The sequence below is a fragment of the Protopterus annectens genome, chromosome 5.part0 (assembly GCF_019279795.1).
Source record: "Protopterus annectens isolate FY-2018-M chromosome 5.part0, PAN1.0, whole genome shotgun sequence".
Taxonomy (NCBI): Eukaryota; Metazoa; Chordata; order Ceratodontiformes; family Protopteridae; genus Protopterus; species Protopterus annectens.
The window spans coordinates 1,281,024,382-1,281,046,023 of record NC_056735.1 but is presented as its reverse complement, the minus strand read 5'-3'; the positions used below and the strand labels follow the sequence as shown (position 1 = coordinate 1,281,046,023).

At 38.7% G+C, this 21,642-nt stretch overlaps 1 protein-coding gene across 1 annotated transcript in view; it reads left to right on the top strand.

The window, feature by feature from the left end:
• LOC122802352 (signal-regulatory protein gamma-like) overlaps window positions 1–21,642 on the top strand; it is a 593,926-nt gene that overhangs the window by 233,584 nt on the left and 338,700 nt on the right. The window contains exon 4 of the mRNA XM_044071988.1: window positions 7,871–8,170. Within this exon, the coding sequence (XP_043927923.1) occupies window positions 7,871–8,170 (300 nt within the window). The remainder of the gene's footprint in view (window positions 1–7,870; window positions 8,171–21,642) is intronic.

The window sequence follows — 21,642 nt, the reverse complement described above, 5'->3', positions numbered from 1 at the left end:
TGACATTGACCTATGCCATTACCTTATAATGTTAGCCCCTAAAACACCAGCATTATTTGGCACCCCCAAAATTCATAAAACTTTAATTGATCCCCCATTTAGACCAATAGTTGACGGTCGGGGATCAGTTACATACGGGTGTGCCAAATATATTGATAGTGTCTTAAAACCACATATTGGCAGCGAAACACAAATCTGTGAGGATTCGTGGGGGTTTCTTAGCCATATTAATAACCTTGAGTTTCAGCCTAATGCTCATTTTTTAACAACTGACATCAAAGATTTATATACGGTTATTCCCTAGCAGTTAGGTATTGAATTGACTAGGGAATTCTTAATTATGAAAAAAGTAAATGGTGATACCATTAATTTAGTTGAGACACTTTTAGAAATTGTCCTGAGTAACAACTTTATGGTTTTTGAAGGCCAATTTTTCTTACAGAAGTCAGGGGTAGCTATGGGTTCCCCCTGTGGCAGTAGTTTTTCGAATGCCATTATGGCATTCTGGGAACAAAATTTTTTGTTTAAAGATTCATTTTTTCAGAATCATGTATCCTGGTATACCAGATACCAGGATGACATGTTCTGTATTTGGAAAGGTGATCTTTCTCTTATTCCTTCTTTCATTAATAACATCACTCAGACTACCAACTTTTTGGAATTTACTTACACTATAGGGGAAAAAACGATCAATTACCTCGACATACAGCTCACTAGGGATGATTATAACCATAGGTATAAGAGTTTGATATATTGTAAACCAACTTACTCAAATACCTTTTTACATTTTTCTAGCAGTCACCCTTACCATCAAAAGAAGGCAGTAGTTAAGGGGCAGATGGTTAGAGCTGCCCGTATGGTTTCTGATGAAACCGATTTCAACCATGAATGTGACTTGCTTGAAAAAATGTTTCTGAATAGAGGATATCCTTCTACCCTAGTTTCAAATATTAAAAATGAAATCATAAACAAAAGGAGTATGGGGCATTTTACACCATTGCTATCTGATCGAGTTTGCACCTCTATTAAAAATTTGAGTTACCATGAAGAGTTTCTTGGTGAGCAGTCAACTAACATGTCTGATGAGTTTATAGTCCATCAAGTTAGTTTTCTTTGTACATATTCACTTGACCACTCGGCTATTAGAGAAGTTCTTAATAAGAACTGGAATATAATTAAAGGTGATGAAAAGTTATCTAAAGCACTAGGGGTTAGGCCTAAAATAACTTATAGGCGAGGCCAGAATTTAAAATCGCTCTTAGAGAGGAAAAGAGACAGTACACATAGAACTAAAGGAATGTTTAAATGTGGCTCATGTTCATACTGTAAACATATTTTTGTGACCAAGCAAATTTTCATCAATAACAAGATGCACAAAATGAATTATAGATATAATTATGAGTCTAAAGGTGTTATATATGTGTCTTTGTGCATTTCATGCGATGCATTCTACATTGGCAAAACGGAAAGGAAACTAAAACAACGTATTTATGAACATTGTTATGCTATAAGTAGGAATGACTCTAACAATGCACTGGCCAAACACATTTTAGACTATCCTGATCATGCTTTCAAATTTGCAGTTTTACAACATAGGAGCATTGATATTAGAGGAGGACCATGGCAAGTTCTTTTGGAAATTGATGAGCTTATATGGCAGATTAAGACTAGAGCACAAGTCTTTCCGGGTTTGGATGAGAGCCTTTCTATCAAATGTATGTTGAGATATTTGGCCCTTAAACGATGACATTAAAGGGTTTACACAGGCATATACATTTCTGGTTCATTTAGATAGATTTTTGGATTTACTGTTTATGTTAATTTTTATTTATGGTTTCACTTACCATATTTTTATACTCATATATATATATATATATATATATATATATATATATTTATACATTGTTTAAGTTTATAGTTTTTAGTTAATAATTTGGTAATTTTGTTGAAACATTGTTATGTGTTTATAATATTTATTGGTGTCTGACATATATTCCTTTATGAGAATAAGATTTATATAGCAACTTATGGTTTATTTTATGTTGTGTGGCGAGGCTACTTTAAAATTTTCCTGCTTGTTAAGTAGGCTGACTCATCAATTTACTCAGCTGAATAGTATATAAAGAGAACCAAAACTGTTTTATAACTGTTTGTCTGAAGAAGGCAAGTTAATGTGCTTGCCGAAAGCGCTCACATTAAAGGTTTTTTCTTTATTTTATTCCATATTGGTGTGACAGTATTCATTTTTTGCCGGCTTTTATGGTTTCCTGCTGTGCCTGTTTTTACAAGAAATAGAAAAAGGAATCTTAAATCTGCTCTGAATTCCTCTACACCTGAAGTGGGTGTGTCCATCTACTAGGCTTCTGTGTCAACCGTAATATATGTAACCATATGTTAATAAAAAAACAAAAATACTTGGGTCCAAAATAAATGAATGGGAATTATGCCCTACATTTTTAATGCTGATTCCAGAAAGATGGACACTGGTTTTGTAACTGAGCCTTTACCTGAAACTATCAACTTGAAAGGCAGATATAAAAAAGCATTATGCAGTTTTGGGAGACCAGAAAAAAGCTGCTGTAACATGCTGATCTGTATAAAAATAATCAAATGACAATGTAATAAATACTGAATACAGCAAATCATGTAAGCTGTTATCTATTGCCCACCTTAAATAAATGACTTCAGCAAACTGAATAAAAATAGTTATATATCATAATAACAAAAACTTGAAAGAAGAAGGCAATTCATGATTCATAATAAAAACTAAGACATTTACTGGCTTGTGAAATTCTCAGAATATACACTTTCTAGAGATATATATGCTAATTGTTCACTTTTACTAAAATTTCATAAAGGTATTTTATATTTTGACTCAAAAACTTTGTGTAATTCAAATACATACAAACTTACACAAGCATAAAAGCTGGAGAAGTCACTGCTGCACAGGTAAAAAACACACTCTCCAAAGCCAAGAACACAGCATCCATGGGACCTGACAATATCCCAGGCTGTGTTCTACATGAACTACAGAATGAACTGGCACCCTACCTGAGTACCATGTTCAATCATAGCCTCACCTCAGGCTTTCTCCCACTGAATGGCGCACCTCGACGGTTATCCCACTCCACAAAGGGGGAGCCATGATGGACCCCGGGAACTACTGCCCCATTAGCCTGACGAGCCTGGTCTGCAAGGCCATGGAACGCATCATCGTGGAACTCATAAACAAAGACATTGGTAATCTCCAAACTCTGGACCCTACCCAGTTTGGATTTGAAAAAGGCAGATCATGTCTCCTAAACCTGATTCACTTCTTTGAAGCAGTCACCAAAGCCATAGATGAGGGTAAAATGGTTCACACAGCTTATCTAGATCTCACCAAGGCTTTTGACACCATCCCCCACTCTGGAATTATAGATAAGCTCACTAAACTAGGTATAAATCCCTATGTCACAAGATGGGTTGCCAACTGGCTCATGGACAGAACCCACACTGTGAAAGTAGCGGATTCCAAATCCGACATCAGACCAGTGACAAGTGGAGTACCACAGGGTTCAGTCCTGGGTCCTCTCCTGTTTGGTATCTACTTCTCTGAAGTGCAGGCCAACACAGAAGGTCTTTGGCTAACAAAGTTTGCAGATGACTGCAAACTAGGAGCCATAATCGAAACTCCTAACGATGTGGACAAACTACAAATGGGACTCAGTGAGACAGATACCTGGTGTCAAAGCCATGGCCTGAAGCTCAATGCCAAAAAGTGTATTGTCATCCCCTTTGGTAAAAACTCTGTACCCATGAACTACCACATAGCTGGTAGTCTACTTAATGCCAAAAATGTGATAAGAGACCTTGGGACACAGGTGGACAGTAGTCTCTCCTTTGATAATTACATCGCCACAGTGGTCAGGAAATCCTTCTACATGGCTCATCTCATCACAAAAGGATTCTCATCCAGAAAAAAAGAGGTCATTGTTCCCCTCTACTCATCACTCATTAGACCCATTATAGAGTACAACACCCCTTTTGGTATGTACCTCACAAGACATCTACAACAACTGGAAAGATCCCAGAAATACCTCACAAAGAGGATTACTGGCCTCAAACAGATGCCCTATGCAGACCATCTAAAAAAACTACAGCTTTACTCCATCACATATCGCCTACTCAGGGGCGATCTCTGCCTAACATGCAAAGCTATGTCAAACCCAGGGCTGTTGGACATGCTCCACTTAAAGAAATCCAAATCCCTCCAAGCTACACACTCTAGGGACCTAAACCTTGTCACCACAATAAACAGAAGATGATGGAGAGATAGATTCCTGTCCCAGAGACTTCCCATACTTTGGAACAGACTACCTATGTCAAACAGAGCTCCTCATTAGCACTCTTCAAGAAAAATCTTGATGATTGGATGGGAAATGGGAAATTCACTCCGGGGATCACTTCTGTGGCTCTGCTCGACAGGTGCACAGGAAAATAATTTTCTTAGGTGGTGAAAGCCAGGGTATATTTTTTGGCTAGGCTTGTATGGGCCCTAGGGCCGATAGCCTAGTAGTACCTACCTATGAACCTATGAACCTAAGAAGTAAAGGTGTTAGATTTTTGTAAACAGTCATAAGCTTCGAATTGGAGAAAACAAAACTTTAGATTGTGTCAGCTAGTAACATTTCTAGAGGAATTTAATGTGCCCATTAATTCTGTTAATTTATTCTGTGGAAATAAAAAAAATCTTTGTTTGTTCAAAAATTTGATATCACTAGAAGAAAATATGTACTTAAAAATGTTAAAGTACTTATACTTTATGTTTGTTGTTTGATGAGAGTTGCTTTTCATATTTCTAGCCTCTTGAATACATTCATATGATTCTGTTTCTGGACCACCTGTTCCCATTGTGACACTTTAACTCAATACATTATTCATTTATAATTAGAATGGCTCAACATAATTGCAGATTGGTCATTTAAGCCTTCAGAAATTGTTATGAATTCAGGTGTCTTTCTGAATTTGAAAATATTCTTTTATAGGTGGTGACATTCAAAAATATGCTGATACTGGAAATAAATTATGGGTTTGCCATTTATAGCATGAGACTCAATAGTCTCTTCCTATATATAAGATTGTTAACATGTACAAAACTGTAATATTATCTTTAAAATTGTCCCAGTCTGCTTCCAAAACTAAACAATTTAATTCTCTGATCATTTTAACAACAGTGATATATTGCTCATAAGATGAAATGTCAGGCAGAATGTTTTGAATTCCTGCTTCAAGCACATCACCATGAACTACAATCCTTGTCTCAACATCTAAAATGTCTTGTTTATGCTGACTTTTGTCCAGTTCAGTCCACTTTATCAGAAGATAAGGTGCATATACTCTAAACTTATATGCTTATTATTTCTTTCCATTCCTGAATATGAGGTGCACTACAGGAACACCTGCTTGTATTCAAGTACTTTTCAAAGCTTTGAGAAACCATCTCATAGCAACATAGCAATTGAACATTATTCTCTACCACTGTAAATGTGAATAATTTTGACTAAATATTTTAGTGCCTAAAATTTACACAAGTTATCAAAATCACTATGAGAGGCATAGGATTACTGTTGTTGTTAATTTGATCTGCAAGTAAACTGACACCCAACATAGGAACTTTTTTGCTTTTGAGGGGAAACTACTACATTTTAAGGTCCATTGTCCAGTATATATGTTCACTTATTTTCATTTAATTTGTAATATTTTAACTTGTTAAATAGTTCCAGTTCTCTGTCATCTTAATTCATTAACTTTATTATTTCCTTTTCAGATTGTTTATGGTGAATTATAACATAATGAATTTACTTGATGTGACTCTTGTTAAATAATTTCCTGTTAATGCTTTGAACTTTCAGGAAAAAAAAGTAAAAATAATATGTGTTACATGCATTGATAAATTGTCGAGTCTAATGTCTTTCAGCTTCTTGTTTTCATAGCAGCAGTAAAAGTCACACCTCACTAATAGAAATCTTCTGTTTGTCCAACAAGGTAAATTGGTTGGGTAAGATGAGCCGAAAGTTATTTAAAGAAAAAGCATGGCAAGCAATATGGCCCTACTTTGGTCTCTATTTACAAATCTTTCTAGGCCAGTTAGATCTGGAGTAACTCTTTTTCTTGAACACTTCTGCATCAGGATTGTGCTTGGTTTCATCCTTTTAGGACTGCTTATGTCTGTTGGGCTTCCAGTATTATCAATTCCTTCACTTCAATTCTGACTCAGTTGATCATCAGGGTCTTCTCTTTATTCCACCTTTCTGAATCACATGTTTTGTGTAATATTTTTCTCCTTGCATTTTTTGTGATTGGATTTGTTGTGTGTTTTCCACACATGCTTTATATAATATGTTGGTGTCTGCTGTGGTTTATCATTTCATTTCTTTGTATTATTAATTCCTCTGATAATGCCTATTACATGCTTTGCTATAGCCTGACTGCATTTTGCATTTCCTTTCAACTGAAGAATAAATAGCCTTTCTCCTACGAACTTTCTGGTTTTCATGCATCTTGATTTTTAGCTTAAAGACAGTGTGATTCTTATTTGATAGTATGTGCTGACTTTGTTGGAATTGTTTTGAAAGTTAAAGACATAAAAAAAGAATATGTACATTTGAAAATTTACAGTATGTATCTATTTTTCATTACACAGTCTGATAAAGTATTAGTCTGTACAACTAAATATTATGCTTTTGTAAATTAAAAAATAAGTATGCTTTCCTAAAAAGGTTATACAAAAGCACTGGGTGATAAGCCTTTTTCAGGAAGCCCTGAAATGTAGACAGCAGCAGATTCATGTCATCGCCAAAGGTGCAAACATTTCAAAGAATTTTTCTAGGTTTTTAGAGTTAGCTGATATATATAGATATATATATATATATATATATATATATATATATATATATATATATATATAGATATATATATTAAAGGCGCTTGGGTTATTAAAATATTACTTCTAATGACCGAAGAATCTTAATCGCCAATAGATATCAAAAGTCTATATTAGCTGCTTCTCTAATTATTATTTATAAAATATCCCTTAATATTAAAAATATTCTTGGGTGAAACATTCAAACATGTGCAGTCATGAAAGAAAGCTACTGCTTTCTGTAGAAACTGCTAATACAGTAATTATGTTTCAGAAATATTTTTTCTTTATGTACCATGAAAGAAGATACATTTTATTTATTTATTTATTTATTTTCATTTTCCTGACTGCAACAGTTTTTCTGTTTATATTTGTACTGTGATCTGCATTATATGTTGAAAAACAGAAGATGGAAATGGATGATTTATGTGCAGTTGCATGCCATCAGATCCAAGAAAGAATGCAATGCTTTCTTTAAACATCCTATAGTGTGTCAAGGTTTCAAATGTTTTCATGTCTTTGTTTTGTATTAACCTGCCATTGAAATAAATAGTGATAGAATATAAAAGGAACATAGCTGGGTTTCCAAAATCACTATTTTTTTCCTGGCCTGAATGAAACTTTACATTTATATCCTCTTTTTAAACAGAATAATCTGAAATATTGTCTATGTTTGGCTACTGACTGGTTGCTATTGTAATATTGCAAGACAAGAGAGTTGGTTAATTGTATTTAAGATAGTTATCCTTATAAGTTTAGCAGACCATAGAAAATTTTTAATGAAAGCACTTATAGAGAATTGTTTTATTGAAGAAAAAGTTTGGAATTTTACATTTTTATTTTTAACTTTTGTAGGAACTATATAGCACATGTAACATTCATCTGCTACAACCATACCTGCATTAATATTTTATCTATGTTACAATCATCAGCTTATTTTACATTGTTTTTTTTTTTATCTTTCAGCCATTCCTTCTACTCCGGTGATTTCATACACCAAGAAAGAGAATGCAGTGATGTTAAATTGCACTTCACTGCGTTTCTACCCTAAAAATATTAGAATTCAATGGGCCAAAGATGGGAAGCAGATTAAAGAATTACCAGAAAACAATATTTCTGAAACAACAGGAGGAACCTTTAAAATAACAAGCATCATTAAGTTTGCAGTCACAAAGGCTAATATTAGTTCTTCTATAACCTGTCAAATAGTACATCTGACAGGAAACTCAACATCAGAACAGTTACATCTGAAAGATGTTATTTCAGGTAATGTAAATAAATTTTATTGTGTCTGTTACTAATATAGCATACATTATAGTTGTGCTGTTGTTTTACAATATCTGTCATACACTACAGGGACTATTAATGTTATTTTTTGACTTGGGTTTATTTAACATAGAGCAAACAATCACATTTTCTTTGGTACTATAGAAAGATTTCACATATGTTCATAAGACTGGACTTTTTGTAGTTAAAGGAAGTTAAAACTTAGGCCAAAGTTTATACAAAGGGGATACAACTCCCAGTACAGTGGTTTATGTTATTCTTACATAGTGCATCTTCTGCTTGAATAGTGGGAACATATAATTTGACCAATGTTTTTATGTCTGCTGTCAGTTATATTGTTCCACTAACCACAAGCTGAACTTTTTATTTTTGATGGATCTTTAATAAATTGACAATGATTTTGACTAAGGAGGTTAGTTAGTGACAGTGTTGTATTTATATTTTTCAGTCTTGCATGCCTTTTTATTGTTTTCTCATGACTGTAAAATCATAGTTAGCATATTAAATTAAGTCTGCGGAGGGGGTGTAGTATGGGAGGTGCAATATAACTTAAGTGTCCTTAGAGTGTTTGTTATACGTTTATATTTAGTAGACTCAAGTCATGCTTGGGAGTTTCATGATCAGGTGCCTTTGATTTCAGTGTTTTTTTTTTTCTTCATTATGACATGCATCCAAGTGATTGGTGTCCATTTAGACATCTGTGGCTTTTAAAGTTCAAGGATATAAGTCTAGCAAAGTTGGAAGATATATCAATTTAATGAATATTGAGTAGGAAGTGCAAAATTTAATTGTTGTCATGTTATAAATGTAACATATTAAAAGTGAATTCACAAGAGACACCAGCACGTCCAAATAAACACCAGTGCATCAGGAAATCTTCTGGAGAACTGTGTTCCTTTTTTAATGTCACAACAAAATATTCATGTATGCTAGTCAAAATCTATACAGTGTTACAGTGCATTGCTGAGGGCATTTTCCATACACTTTTAGTTGCAGTCATTTACTGGAAACATTACAATGTGTTTTGTACCTTTAATGTTAATATCAAGAATAGACATAAAATGTTTCACTGTGAAAGCTATTTTGTATAACTAGTCTGCTGAGTTGTCTTAATTGGTGGTTCAATGAAAATCTTAAAATCATAAGCAAACAATAATTTAGTTATGACAAATATTCATTTTGAAACCCCAGCAAAACTATAATATGCTGCTAAACTTTCTCAAATGCAAATAAAGTCTGGTGGTGAAAATACATTTGATGGCTGCTTACAGGATGTGCAGCATTAGTTTTATTTTCAAAATGATATAATTGCAGTCAGAAACACTGCTAGGATAGCCCATCCCTCTTGCAGTCATAGCTGAGCCACTTACATTTAGTTATTATACGATCCTGTCCCCTTTGTTGTACCACGCACATACACAGGTAAGAGTATACTGTACTCCTATTCACATCATGTCCTGTCATGAGTAAATGCTTTTCATACTACCACTCCCACTATAAACCCACCCACAGCACAATGGTGAGTACACTGTTGACTCACTAATTTGTGGAACTCTCTCTCATCGTCTTTTTCCCTTCGTTACATAAATCTTTTCGGTGGCTCCTTTATAAAAGACTTTCATCAGCGTAATGTTTCTCTCTCTCAAAAAGACCTCTGGTTGTGTACATAGTATTCATTCTGTGACCTAACTATTGCTTGAAAGAGTAGAAGAGTTACTCTGTTATTAGAATTATGAATCAGCAGGCATGTTAAAATAAATCAGTATGCTAGGCCAAGATATTATATCATGAAGAGCATGTGATTGTGATTGTTATACCTCCTAGAAGAATGTCAAGATTCCCTGCAGCTCTCATTGTTTTGATTAAGCTGGTAGGTCAGGTGATCCTATTGTTTACATTCAGACAGTTTTAGTGTGATGGCTCAGGTTTCAGTACCGGGGGCGGGGGTAATTTCACACTTTACGAAATGCTAACAGTTTCCTCTGTGTACTCTTATTTACAGCCTCATGGTGATAGTAAAACCATATCACTACACAGTGAAATGTAGAGAAAGTACTTATATGAGCTACTTTTTGAGCTACCTTTTTTTTTTTTTTGCATATTTCGCTTTGGAGGCAGACACAAATGTGACTTTTTTTAAATATTTTCTGCAACACAGTTGTTTGGTGTACATTTAATGGAAAAAGATGTAATGGATTTTACTGCTTGCTCATTGATGTGCTTTTTACATAATGTCCCCTTCAGTTTATTGATGTGGTTGCCCTACTGTTGTTTGTTACATGAGAAAAGGGCATCACAAGTATGTCCTTAGATGAGCAGTACAGGATGGAGGAGGACTAATCAGAATGTGACAGAAAAAAGGTGCACTGTTACATTGTAACCACTGTTATTGTAACCACTCAACAGCCAAGCCAGCGTTCAGTAGTATTCATGTGGAAAAGACAGACTATTGTTCCACATTGCTAAATAATTATCCCTGATCCTGAAAAAGTGCTTCAGGAAGGTCATCTGTAAAACCATTCAGCATGGGTACCACCCAGAAAGAATTTTAGTGAGCTTATTCAAAAATACTGTAAAATCTGAACTCTCCTAAAGCTGTTTTAACATACATAGGCACAATATTTTTTTTTCATTTCTACTTGTTTATGCAACTTACCACATTGCATTAGAAATCATATGCAACCTGAAATCTCAGTGTGCCATCACCACAAAGAGTGGATGAACTGCATTCCTCCTGTCTAACACCATACCGAAAGAAGTAATCAGGGTTTGCACTAAACTTATAAAAGGATGTTTTATAATCCTGACTCACGTGGCATTGAAAAACAAAATAACAAACATAAATGTCACAAGATGGGTTGCCAACTGACTCACTGACAGAAACCACACTGTGAAAGTAGCAGACTCCAAATCCGACTTCAGACCAGTGACAAGTGAAGTACCACAGGGTTCAGTCCTGGGTCTTCTCCTGTTTGGTATCTACTTCTTTGAAGTACAAGCTAACACAGAAGGTCTATCGCTAATGAAGTTTGCACATGACTACAAACTAGGAGCCATAATCGAAACTTCTAACAATGTGGACATCCTACAAAAAGGCCTCACTGAGACATGCCTGGTGTCAAAGCCATGGCCTCAAGCTCATGTCAAAAAGTGCATCGTCATCCCTTTTGGTAATAACTCTGTACCCATGAATACCACATAGGTGGTAGTCAACTTAACACCAAAAGTGTGATAAAAGACCTTGGGACACGGGGGACAGTAGTCTCTCCTTTGATAATCACATCACCACAGTTGCCAGGAAATCCTTCTACATGGCACACCTCATCACAAAAGGTTTCTCATCCAGGAAAAAAGAGGCAATTGTTCCTCTCTACTCATCATTCATTAGACCCATTATACAGTACAATGCCCCTTTTGATATGTACCTCACAAGACTTCTACAACAACTGGAAAGGCTGCAGAAATACCTCGCAAAGAGGATTACTGGCCTCAAACAGATGCCCTACACAGACTGTCTCAAAAAACTCCAGCTTTACTCCATCGTATATCGCCTACTCAGAGGCGATCACTGCTTAACATACCCAGAGATGTTGGACATGCTCCACTTAAAGAAATCCCAATCCCTCTGAGCTACACCCTCTAGGGACCTAATCCTTGTCACCACAATAAACAGAACATGCTGGAGGGATAGATTCCTGTCCCAGACATTTCCCATACTCTGGAACAAACTACCTATCTATATCAAACAAAGCTCCTCATTAGCACTCTTCAAGAAAAAGCTTGATGATTGGATGGGTAATAGAAAATTTACCCTGGGGATCACTTCTGTGGCTCTGCTCAACAAGGGCACAGAAAAATAATTTTCATGGGTGGCGAAAGCCAGGGTACCTTTTTGGCTAGGCTTATATAGCACCTACCTATGAACCAATGAACCTATGAACCAATGAACCTATGAAATTATGACACCTGCAAGCTGCTGAAAAGTGATATAAAAATAAATGTGAAATAATAATCTGACAAAAACAAAGAAGAAACAGTAATGCACCTTTCCAGTCCTGCTGCACTCCATGTAGGGACTGTTCCACCCACAGTCCTACTACTTGATTAAGCCCACTCTGAACTTGCACAACTTTGTACCAAGTGAATACAGAGTTTGAAGCAGTAAGTTATATGCTTGTCCCAAAAACTATGCAGCCTTGGAAGGGAAATCTTAAAGTGTGGGGGAAGGGTAGTCTTTTACCTTTATGTTAATATTCTTTAGGATTAGTTATTTGTACTGCTCAAGTGTTGACTTCGTGACATACTTTGGGCAGGATTCACGAAGCCTCCGTGTAAGAGATATAAGGCTTACACGGAGGCTGCAGTTAAACGGTGTGACGTCAGCATGCCATGCATATGCATGAGGGCATGCTGACTCACACCTAAGGCTAACACGGTCTGTGTAAGACAGTAGGGGGCGTGTCTGTAGGGCGAGCCCTGCAAACGGACATGCCCCCAGAAGAGTAACAGTCCTGAAAGTAAACCCCCATGACAGAGTCCGTGTAAATGTCAATAAACACAACACAACACATGCCCCCACAGACTATTAACATAAAATGTAAAAATGAAAATGTTATATATTTTTTTATAAGTTATAAAGATGTTTGCCCGTGAGTGCGCTTGTTTGCATGGACGTGCCCGTCGCTTAGCCACAGTTAGCAGTCAGTGGAAAAGCATATAAGAACTAAATATGCAAAGTAAGCCAAGAAGCAATAGCGTAGCGGTAGAGACGTCAGCTGAAGAGGAGGCAGTCATGGTTCGAGCTCCCACAACATTAATTTTTATTTTTAGTGAAATAAGCACAAAACAATTCCCTGACATATATGTACATATATAAAATTATTTTTATGTAAAATGTAATGAAATGGGCCATGTATTATGAAGAAATGTGTGAAAAAAAAAAGAACAAATGTCAGAAGTGCCCATAGCTGAGCTACACTCTAACAAGCTGAGTATATCTGCCCGTAGGTGAGCAGTGCTTAACAGGTATAAAATGAGTGCCCGTAGGTGAGCAGTGGTTTAACTGGTGTAAAATGCGTGCCCGTAGGTGAGCAGTGATTTAACAGGTGTAAAATGAGTGCCTGGGGTTGAGCAGAGTTCTAACACACTGAGACTGTGTGCCCATAGCTGAGCTGAGTGTAATATGCGTGCTGACAGCCAAACAGCATGTAAACCAGCCTGATCCATTTGCGCGGAGCTGTGCACCGCGCCAATAAGCTAACCGACAGGCAACGTTGAGCAAGCTGTATCAAAACTGCCTTTACACAGACACACCTCCTAGCCTGTGTAGACAGTCATAAAATATAAAAAGCAATGGCCAGGCTCGAACTCATGATACCATGCACCATAGTCTAAGTACTGAACCACTAAGCCATGACAGTTGCTTTTAGAAATGCAGTAATAGCATATATATAGGAATGAATGGAAAGAGAAGCATGACAAAACAGGTTTTGTGAAGCTGATACATTTCCAAAATGGCCAATCACAGATAAGTGCGGGGAAAAATGGCATATATAAGCCCCATAGGTGGGAATACACAGCATAACTGATTGTGGAACTGATTTGCAGTTAGGATGGTAGGTGTAGGAGAGGGTAGTTGCTTCCGAGCACAGAAGTGGGGTGTTGAGGAGTCCAAATATATGGTTTGGCTCCTCATCCATGATCATGAGGCCCAACTCATGCAGGGCCAGGTCCTGTGGGGAGCATATAGGGCTGAGGCATGGGACCGGTTGGCACATGATCTCACCAGTGCCACAGGAATACCAAGGACTGGTGAACAGGTCCATCACCACCATGCGGACCTGAAGAGATGGAAGCAGGACCAACTGAACCGTTGGATCCAGGAGGCCCGGCAAATGCCCAACGCCCCAATACTGAGTAAGTTACATGTAATTATTTATGTAGAAAGTTAACCTATCTGATATTATGGAGATGTGTATTCCAATATTACTTCATTTATATTGCAGCTGCAGGTGTCCGTTCCGCGAATCTTCGAGCCTATGCTGATAGGCTTGTGCAGTTTTGCCACCAGGCAGGTTAGTAATTCTCTCCCTGTAACTGTTAAAAAATAAAAGTATGACAGCTTGCAAAAGAGTGCAGTGTAGTCACCTATTAATATAAAGTGCAAGTAACAGTGTAAGAGAGATTCTACTAGTACTGTGTGATTACATAAGTGTGATGCAGCCTGTAATCCAAAAATAAAAATGAAACAAGTCTGAAATAAAGATGTTCCACCTGTAATATAATAGTACATAACCTGCAGCAGGCTGAAAAGTACAGCTACACAAGCTGAGTAAAACACGTGTGAAATATATCCCCGTTTAAATTCTGAAACATGATACAAGTGAGACTGTTGGAATGGATTGTTATAACTAAGTAAACCATGTCAATAAAGCCCAGAATTAAGTACCATCCTGAATTGTAAAAATAAAACAAGTGAGAGAGTGTGAGAAAGAGGTATGAATCCACCAATAAAGTAGTAATAACTCCTGAATAAAGTATACTGCAGTCAGTACAGAATGAAATGAATGTGACAGGCACAACCAAACAGCAAAATGTGTAGAAAAAAAGTACTGAAGCTGGAATGTGTGTCCCAGAATCTGGATATGCTGTTCTCAGTTTGCAATATGCAGATAGTATGGTTGTATGAAATACCAAACATCCACAGTTGTCTAGAGCCATATAAAGCAAATGTAGCAGGATGATGTAGCTGAACAGAGCCAGATATGAATGTGTATGAATAAAAATGAAATGTATATTGATGTAGCAGTAACATTCCTATCACCAACATGCATAAGTTTACACATAGGAAACTGTAGTCAGACCTGTAGTATGTATATATCTGCAGCTAGTAGAAATGTACAGCATATGTATAGGTATTTGAAGTTGTTAATGAAATATTTCTTCACCCTACCCTATAACCACAAATAATCCATTCCACGTGAAATGGGTATGTGTATTCACAATTAACTCCCCTGGACAATTGTCCTGTTGGTTCATACATATTTGCATGTACGTTGATGCATGTGCCCTGTTCATACATCCAAACCTGATGGCCTGTTGCCATCACTCAACCCTGCATGTTGTTGGATCATGTATTGTTGTTCAAATTATGCATGTGTTATGCTTGCTGTTCAACGGCTTGAATTTATGGGTGTTTGGTTAATGGGAACACTAATGCATGCTGTTACAACTAATTGTGAATGGTATTGCATTTTACTAACCCAAACTGTCATTAAATAATGCAAAACATAGGACGACAGGGAAGGCGGGTTCCAGCGGACCCATCTCTCCCACCTCAGCTGGCGAGTGCACCTGGTAGTAGTGCCCAGGCTGGACCCTCCTCCGGTGGCCCTGTGCCACCTGCGGGTGGAAGTGCTGCAGAGGATGGGGCTCATCCACCCTCTGCAAGCATGGCCAGAGGAGAACATCCACTCACCCTCCGTAGTGTCCGGACTGTGGTGCGTAGGGAGATCCAGCATGCTGTGCTTGGGCCCCTACGCCAGCTTGAGGCACGGGTGGCACAACTCATGGATGTGCCTGCTACCCATCCTACACAGCCCCCAGCACAGCCCCACCCTGGGCAATGAAGGCACAGTGGCAACTGCCCATGGGTGGGGATCTCAGTTCCACTGTTGCCATCTGTGGGCTCATGGACTCGAGATATCCAAATATCCGTCCCCGTCAATTGTGTAACCCCCCCCACATGTGTCATACACCACCCCTGTATGCATCTTGTTTGTCTTGTCTGTTAATCTCCCCTACCTCCTCCCCAGCTATACCGACTTCCTGCACCTGACATACCACTCTCACCTGAAAAAAAAAAAGGGCACTCTGTACCCACAAAAAAATTACGCCCCATACATAGCTGCCCATTTTGCACACATGTCTGCTGGACATGTAAACTGGCAATTACAATTGGCTGTACAACAAATATTATTGTTGTCCTCACACCTCTCTCAGGGGTGGAAGGTTTCAAATTTCACACCAAATTACAAACATATGCACAGCTGTTGCTGACAAAGAAATGGGCAGCTCTGGGCCTTTCCTACATCCCTCCTGCAAAACCCGAGCTTGTTTTCCTACTGTCCTACCCTCTTTGTGCCCCCTTTTTCACCACTTTCCTATCTCCCCATTTTCTTTTCTTTAAAAGAAAATAGCTGGTGTCTTGTGAGTAAGCACTTTTAAGCAGTAGTAAGGGAGGCGCTTCTGTGCACTTAGCTAAGCATGTGTGCACGGGTTAAGCACCAGTGCGCCTGCGTGAGCTCACAAACCAGCTAACCCGCTTACAACTGCTTAAAAGTGCCTTAGTCACTCTGAATGACAAGGCCTGTAGTTTTCTCAGCAGCAAAATAAAATACCTCCATCAGTCTCGAACCCAGGAAACACTAGTCTGCATGACTTACCACTAAGCCATGACTGCTATAGAAGAACATTGTGCTGAAAGAAATATATCATAAAATAGTAGGAATTAATGTAAAGGGAATATAGCAAGTCTAGTACACAAAGCATGTCATGTATATTTACTGTCAAATCTAGTGGATTTGTAAAATAGTACTGCGTGATGAGAAACAGCCATGCTAGTTGGTAGCTACTAGGTAATAATGTCACAGTAGCATCTGGCAAGCCACACACATACTAAGAGCAGGATAAATGCTGCCATAGTTGAATAGTTAAGAGATCAGACATAGCAACTGTGACTGAGTTACAGGGATGTCCCTGATGTGAAAACAAATGTCAACTGTGCCCCACTGACACCCTGTCAAATGTACTAACAGTAGGCAGAAAGGTGTAACTACACATGCAATGGTAACTATGAATGACTGAAAGTATGCACCACTTGCACGTCACAAATGGTGTACTAATACATATGCTCGAAATAACCCACAGTCACAACTGCAGAATATCAGAATATTTCATTGGAGTATCCCACTGATATGTACCATTCCATGAGGCTGATAAAAGATGCACCTGAGAGTATCTGAGGCCTGCTCAGCAGCATGATCAAATACCCTTGTAAGTGTCAAGGCCCACACCATGGCCAGACCACACTGCATGCAGTAACACCCTACCACAACAAACACATAGGGAATTGCTGCCCAAACAGATTTAGCAAGCATTACAAGCTGTGAATGTAAATGGAAAATAGGAAAGCCATAGCAACACATTACAGGAAAGACACCTAGCAGGCATACAAGGAGTGAATGTAAAGGCCAAATATTGAAGCCATAGCAACAGATTGCAAGAGCCACTGCTATATACCAGTTACACCACAATCCCCACAGGAAAGCACACACACACCCATATACACTGTATTACTAGTTGTAGGTGTCAGTTTACATGCACACGGAGAAGAGGACACTGGAGGAAGGAATACTTAGCTTACAGAACAACATGCATTGCAGTGTCTACAACACAGCCTGAAATATGACAGATATACCAACCCTTACACTCACAAAACAGTGTCCACAGCAAATCAGCATGGTCCCCACCCTGATAATCTGAAAGGGCTATGCCTACCTAACAGACCTTTTTATAGCACTGTCCTGTAATCACAGTGAGAACTGCAATCACTACACAACAGGCTGCATGCAATTAGTAAATGCTGGATAAGAATTGGTGCAGAGGCCATCACATGGACATGTGCAGATACCTACAAAAGCATCCTGTACTCCCAGTCCACACATGCAATACTTTAATTGCACCCTCTGGAGGTAGAGACAGAGAGAGAGAGAGAGAGAGAGAGAAAGAGAAAGAGTAAGAGAAAGAGAAAGAGAAAGAGAAATAAATAAAAAAAAAAACAGTAACAACAAAACAAAGAGGCTGACAGCAGGCCAAGTAACTGCAAGCCTACGCAAACAGCTGCAACAAACACAGGTAATGTAAAGTACTACTATAATAGTCTACATACTGTGAACCCTCCAGATGTGTTATTGGTCTGTATCTATGTATATAAAGATGTGCATAGGGCCGGGGACATACTGCAACTGTCACTGAAGACTCTACATACATATGTATGTGAAGGTAGCTATGTGCACATAGCAATGTAGGTTGTAGTGCAGTGTACAAGTAGGTTGTACAGTAATGGATGTTCATCAGTACGTTACTGTGTGTATACATACGTGGAACTAAAAAGGAGTATATATATATATATATATATATATATATATATATATATATATATATATCATGTGTATACGTATATATATATATATATATATATATATATATATATATATATATATATAAAATATGCATATGTGCATACATAGATAGAGAGGGATGTAGAAATACATAGACATATATAGTTTCACAGTGTCATAGTTTAGTACTAGGCTATCTGTAGACAGTGTATAGAATAGATTTAGAAAATTGCACCTCTGTATAGTAGTGACACAGTGAAGACCCCCTTACATAATAGCATTAGTTTACTGTGCCTCTGTTTAGTAGTGACACAGAGATGACCCCTGGTGTAAACCTATGAACTCCCATCCACTTGTCAAGAATTCACATGAAGAGTGTCAGTGAGGGTCTCTGCCTAACATGAACTGGGATCCTGTTCCACAGTATGGGAAGCCTCTGAGTTATGGATCTGTCCCTACAGTATGTCCCATTCATATGTGTGCTGAGGTTTAAATCTGTAGCTGTTGTGGTTCTGATGGATTTGGATTGTACGAGGTGGAACATGTCCATCAATACCTGATTGGACATGGCCTTGTACGTCAGGCACAGATCACCCCTAAGCAGGCGGTATGCTATGGAATAGAGCATGAGTTTCTTTAATCTGGCAGCATATGACATTTGTTGGAGACCCTTGATCCTCCTGGTGATGTACTTATGGGGTCCCCCTAGCTGTTGCAAGTGCCAGGTGAGGTACATACCAAATGGGGCATAGTACACAGTCATGGGCCTGATAAGGGAGGAGTATAGGGGTACAATAACCTCTTTTGATCTGGATGTGAATCCCTTCATGATAAGGTGGGCAAGGTAGGAAGTCTATCCAACCACTTTGGCAACGTGGGTGTCAAATGAGAGGTCAGTATCGATTAGTGTCCCCAGGTCTCTGATTACTTTGTCTGTACTCAGTGGGTTACTGTCTATGTGATAATATGTGGGTACCTTGTCCGTCCGAAAGGGTATGACTATACATTATTTGGCATGCAGTTTAAGGCCATGACTCCAGCACCAGTTGTCGGTTTCTGTGAGGCCTTTCTGTAGGATGTATGTGTCAGCTGGTGTATCGACTATGGCGCCTAGTATGCAGTCATCTTTGAACATTGTCAGCCACTACCCTCCCATGTTTGCTTCAACATCTGAGAAAGAAATGCCGAACATGAGCGGTCCCAGGACAGAGCCCTGTGGGACACCACTTGTGACTGGCTCTGAGTCTGACATGGCACCAGTGAGTTTGACTTTAGGGTTTCTATCCGTTAGCCGGTTTGCAACCCATCTTGTGACATATGGATTTACATTTAAGCTGTTGAGCATGTCTATGATGCCAGAGTGGGGTATTGTGTTGAAAGCCGTAGGCAAGTCCAGGTAGGCTGTATGGACCGCTGTGCCCTCATCAATGGCTCTAGTGACTGATTTGAAAAGGTCAACCAGGTTCATAAGGCAGGATCTGCCCTCTACAAAGCCGAACTGGGTGGGATCAAGTGTCTGTAAGTCCCCAATGTCTCTGTGTATGAGTTCCATAATGATTCTTTCCATAGCATTGCAGACTAGGCTGGTTAAGCTTATGGGGCGGAAGTTACCAGGGTCTGTAGAGGTGCCTCCTTTGTGGAGTGGGACTACTGTTGCTGTATGCCAGTGTCCAGGTACATATGCTGTAGTAATCTATGGTTGAATAGCATTTTATGTGCGGGTTTAGCTCCTCTTGGAGTTCACGTAGCATGCAACCTGCAATACCGTCGGGTCCCATTGATGCTGTGTTTACAGCTTTGCTGAGGGCGGTTCTCAGCTGGACATCTGAGATGACAGGGAGGTTACAGTCAGCTGGGATAAGTAATTCCTCATGTGGGAGTGAGGGAGGGGAGAAATCTGCACTGAACCTGTCTGCCAGAATGTTGGCAATATCTATGTGTTCAGTGTAGCTTTTGTCACTGTGAACTAACTCTGAACATATCTGAGGGTTTCCACCCAGGTGTGTAACATAGCAGAAGAAGGCCTTGTGGTTATCTGTAGTGTCCATAGCGATTTCCCTCTCATTGTTGGCCTTGCATGTTTGTATGAGAGAACGTATCTTTCTACTAGTGCTGATCAGAGATGCCTTTTCTTTATGGAATTCTGCTCTGCCGTGCAGTAGCTACCTTCTGTTGTTATACAATTTGTTCATGGCTGGGGTCCACCAGACAGGATGCCTGCCCTTGGTGGAGAGGGTCTTGGTTTTATTTGGGATTGCATGATCCATGCATTCAAGCATTTGTGAAGGAGTCTGCATTGTGGGATGTGGTTTCCACTGGCCCAGGGGGCTTAAAGGATACCAACTCAGTTTTAAGAAGTGTAAAGTCGGCATGTGAGAGGTTTCCCACTGTAGTCTTTTGTGTTGTGAGGGAGGTGGGATATGTATATCCAGGGTGATTAGTCTGTGGTCAGATGTGACTAGTGAGGGGAATACTTCCGGTGTGTAGCACATTGTCCCCATGTTTGTGATGATCAGGTCTAGTATATTATCTCCCCTTGTGGGAATGGTGACTAACTGTTCCATTGCATTTGACTTACTGAATTCTGGGAACCTTTGGGCTAGGGTGTTTGGGCTAGAATAATGCACCCAGTGTATGTTAGGGTAGTTGAAGTCTCACAATATGATGGTGTGTGGTGGGACATTCATATCCTCCAATGTCTTCAGGAAGGCTGACTGTGGTTCCTGAGATTGGGAGTGTAGTCTGTAACATGCTACCATTTGTATAGCAGGTTTACCTATGGTTATTTGCACCTGGATGGTCTCTGATGCTTCATGTGTTTCCACTAACCTGGAGGTGTGGGTGTCCTTCTTGAATATGGACACTCCCCCTCCCTTTTTGTTTTGTCCCGAGTTCTGGGACCAAAAAGCATGATACGAGGTATAGCCTAGTACCGCTGGTGTGATCTCAGGAGCCTTGAACCAGGTTTCACTTACTACACAGACATCGAGATTGGTAGAATATGTATGTACAGATATATGTAATACACACATACATATATAGATATATGTAGATACATATATATATACAGATAGATCTGACTAACAACAGATATGTCTGTACATGACTATATCTCTCTCTGTCCCACCCCCTCTCACTCTCACTCTCCTTCTGTCTCTCTCTCACTCTCTCCCCCTCTTTCCCCACATCTATATGTATATATCTACATCTATATATACATATTATATACATATATATATATATATATATATATATATATATATATATATA